Raw genomic sequence first — 2,444 nt, 5'->3', positions numbered from 1 at the left:
TCTCGATACTCTTAGCAGTCTCCAAAGAAACCACATTTCTGTTGCTTCTATTTTATTTTCACTGTCTTTAGTGATTGTACAGCATTCACAGCCATATAGACGGGTTGACCACACATAGCATTTCAGGACTTTCATTTTGGTGTTCATTGAGATGTTCTCATTTTGGCTTAATCTTAACGGAATAGGTGGTCCTTCAGGACTAATGTTCCTGTTTCAAAGGGGAAGTGGGTCCCCTGAGCTAAGATTCCTGATACAAAAGAGGAGGGGGGGGGGGCATGTTGCAAAGCTAAGATTCTTGTTTCAAAAAATGGAGTCGGGTGGCTAAAATGTTTGACTTGATAAGGAGGGGAAATGCAGAGCTAAGACCCATGATTTGAAAAAGAAGGGGCGGGGGGAGGGGTGGGTGGGTGAGTGGGGGGCATTGATTACAAAGCTAAGAATCCTGTGTTAAGATGCCTAAGTGTATACACGCTTTGAGTAAATGATGTCGTCATGAAGTGACATGTTATTGTCTGAATTGTGGAAGACATCTACTTACATAAACGTTGTTATCAAGACTGTTGATGGGGATGAATCATTTTTGCTTATAGAATCATAGGCGCCCTTGTTATTATAATTACAATGTGATAAGCAGATAGGGAAAAAAACCGGTAACCTTCTTACCTGCAAAGTCAGATTTCCCATGTGTTCGAATATGATCAGGTCTGTTTGTGGGGTCAAATTTTGTTGGGTAACGTATGTTCAAATCTTTTAAAATGCCTTCCGATACGAGCACAAATAGTGATCCGAATGGATTAATTCTATTTATGTCTTCGATGACTTCCTTGATCAGTGAATGTGACCACGTTAGTATGACGAAATGCATCATCTGTTCTTTTTTCATATTTCATTTTTAATTTATTACTTACAAGGCTATTTCTCCTTTGTATGCAGCCAACTTTGTTATCTGCTTTCAGCATCACAAAGCGGGGCGGGGTGAGAGAAAGAAAAAGAGAGAAAGAGAGAGAGACCAGAGAGAGAGAGACCAGAGAGAGAGAGAGAGGGGGGGAGAGAGAGGGAGAGAGAGAGAGAGAGAGAGAGAGAGAGAGAGAGAGAGAGACAGACAGACAGACAGACAGACAGACAGACAGACAGACAGACAGACAGACAGACAAAGAGAGAGACAGAGAGAGAGAAAGAAAGAGAGGGAGAAACTAAGTGGAACGCGTCCATAACTGTTGAACACAACCAAACCAATACACATTTCTTATTTAGAGAAAAATAACATTTTTTCCACATTGTTTCCGCCCAGGTGGCTCTGCCCAGATCATCCTGCTTCTCTTCTCGGCCAGCCCTCTCAACATTACATTTGCCGACGAGTCTGACCGTGTGGCAGCCATCATGGAATGTTTCTTTCCCGCTCAGGCCACAGGCGAGGCTCTGTATAACGTACTGACCAACAATGGCCAGTATTCTTCCCCGGCAGGCAGACTGCCCAGCACTTGGCCCTTGTACAGTTCTCAGGTATAATTAAAGCCTAATAATTGCAATTATACAGCGCACATCCCCGCGTCTACAGTGTACTCTATGTGCTTTATAATTATTTGTGAGGCAGCGTGGTGGAATCAGGCTCTCGTCGATTTTTGAGTATGTAAAGTTATTGGTATCATCTTAAAGCTTGTTCACTTGTCTTTATTTGAATGAAAAAAATATCCATTTATCTTGAATATAAGTCGGGATATTTGCGAAAGAAGGATGTAGGGGTCAGCTGTTTTCAGAGGTAAAATTAGTGAGAAAATGACCGCAAAAGATAATTATTTAGTTAGCTAAAGAGTCCGTGGTAACTGAAAAAAATGTACATTGTTGTGCCTTTAATCAACGCTTTTCAGAAAAATCCACACAGGAATGAGTTCTTTAACGGGCTTGAAATGTGTTGAGCCAAAAAACAAAAATTTGGTAAAAATTTACAAACCTGCGTAAAACTGCAAGTTTCTTCACTTAGATTATTTTGACGAGAGCCTGATTCCACCACGCCGCCTCACATTTGTGTACTAGCTGGGTACCTGTTCAAAGAACAGACTCAAAAGAATCGATCATCAGGTCATTGTGGAACCAGTGCGACACTGCTTGTGAATGGAAGCCTCCCTTGTTTACAATGTCGTCTTAGAAGACGGACTTTCCCAAGATTAGCTCTAAACAAAACTAATGAAAAACTGAAATTAAACTACAGTGACTTCAGACTCTTTAAAATAACTGTGCACCCTTTAAATGATTCTGAGCCACAGATAAATTGTCCAAATTCAAAAGATAAGTGGTTCTGCGACAAAAGTGACGAATTTTCACAAAAATAATATTATATAGATTAAGATGATGGTTCGAAATGTGTCGAAACATTGCCGCTACGGATATAAAACGTTATCAACGAGCGTAGCTTCTTTGTGAGAAGTGGGGGGGGGGGGGGGGGA

The 2,444-nt window shown here is 41.2% G+C and overlaps 1 protein-coding gene across 1 annotated transcript in view; it reads left to right on the top strand.

The window, feature by feature from the left end:
* The window catches only part of LOC101862953 (beta-D-xylosidase 1), a gene marked incomplete in the record, with an annotated part of 15,630 nt that overhangs the window by 10,603 nt on the left and 2,583 nt on the right, over positions 1 to 2,444 (top strand). Inside the window, 1 exon segment of the mRNA XM_013083633.1 lies at positions 1,292 to 1,503. Within this exon segment, the coding sequence (XP_012939087.1) occupies positions 1,292 to 1,503 (212 nt within the window).

The sequence above is a fragment of the Aplysia californica genome, unplaced genomic scaffold, assembly GCF_000002075.1.
Source record: "Aplysia californica isolate F4 #8 unplaced genomic scaffold, AplCal3.0 scaffold00246, whole genome shotgun sequence".
NCBI classification, from domain to species: domain Eukaryota; kingdom Metazoa; phylum Mollusca; class Gastropoda; order Aplysiida; family Aplysiidae; genus Aplysia; species Aplysia californica.
This window is presented reverse-complemented; position numbering and strand designations above follow the sequence as displayed.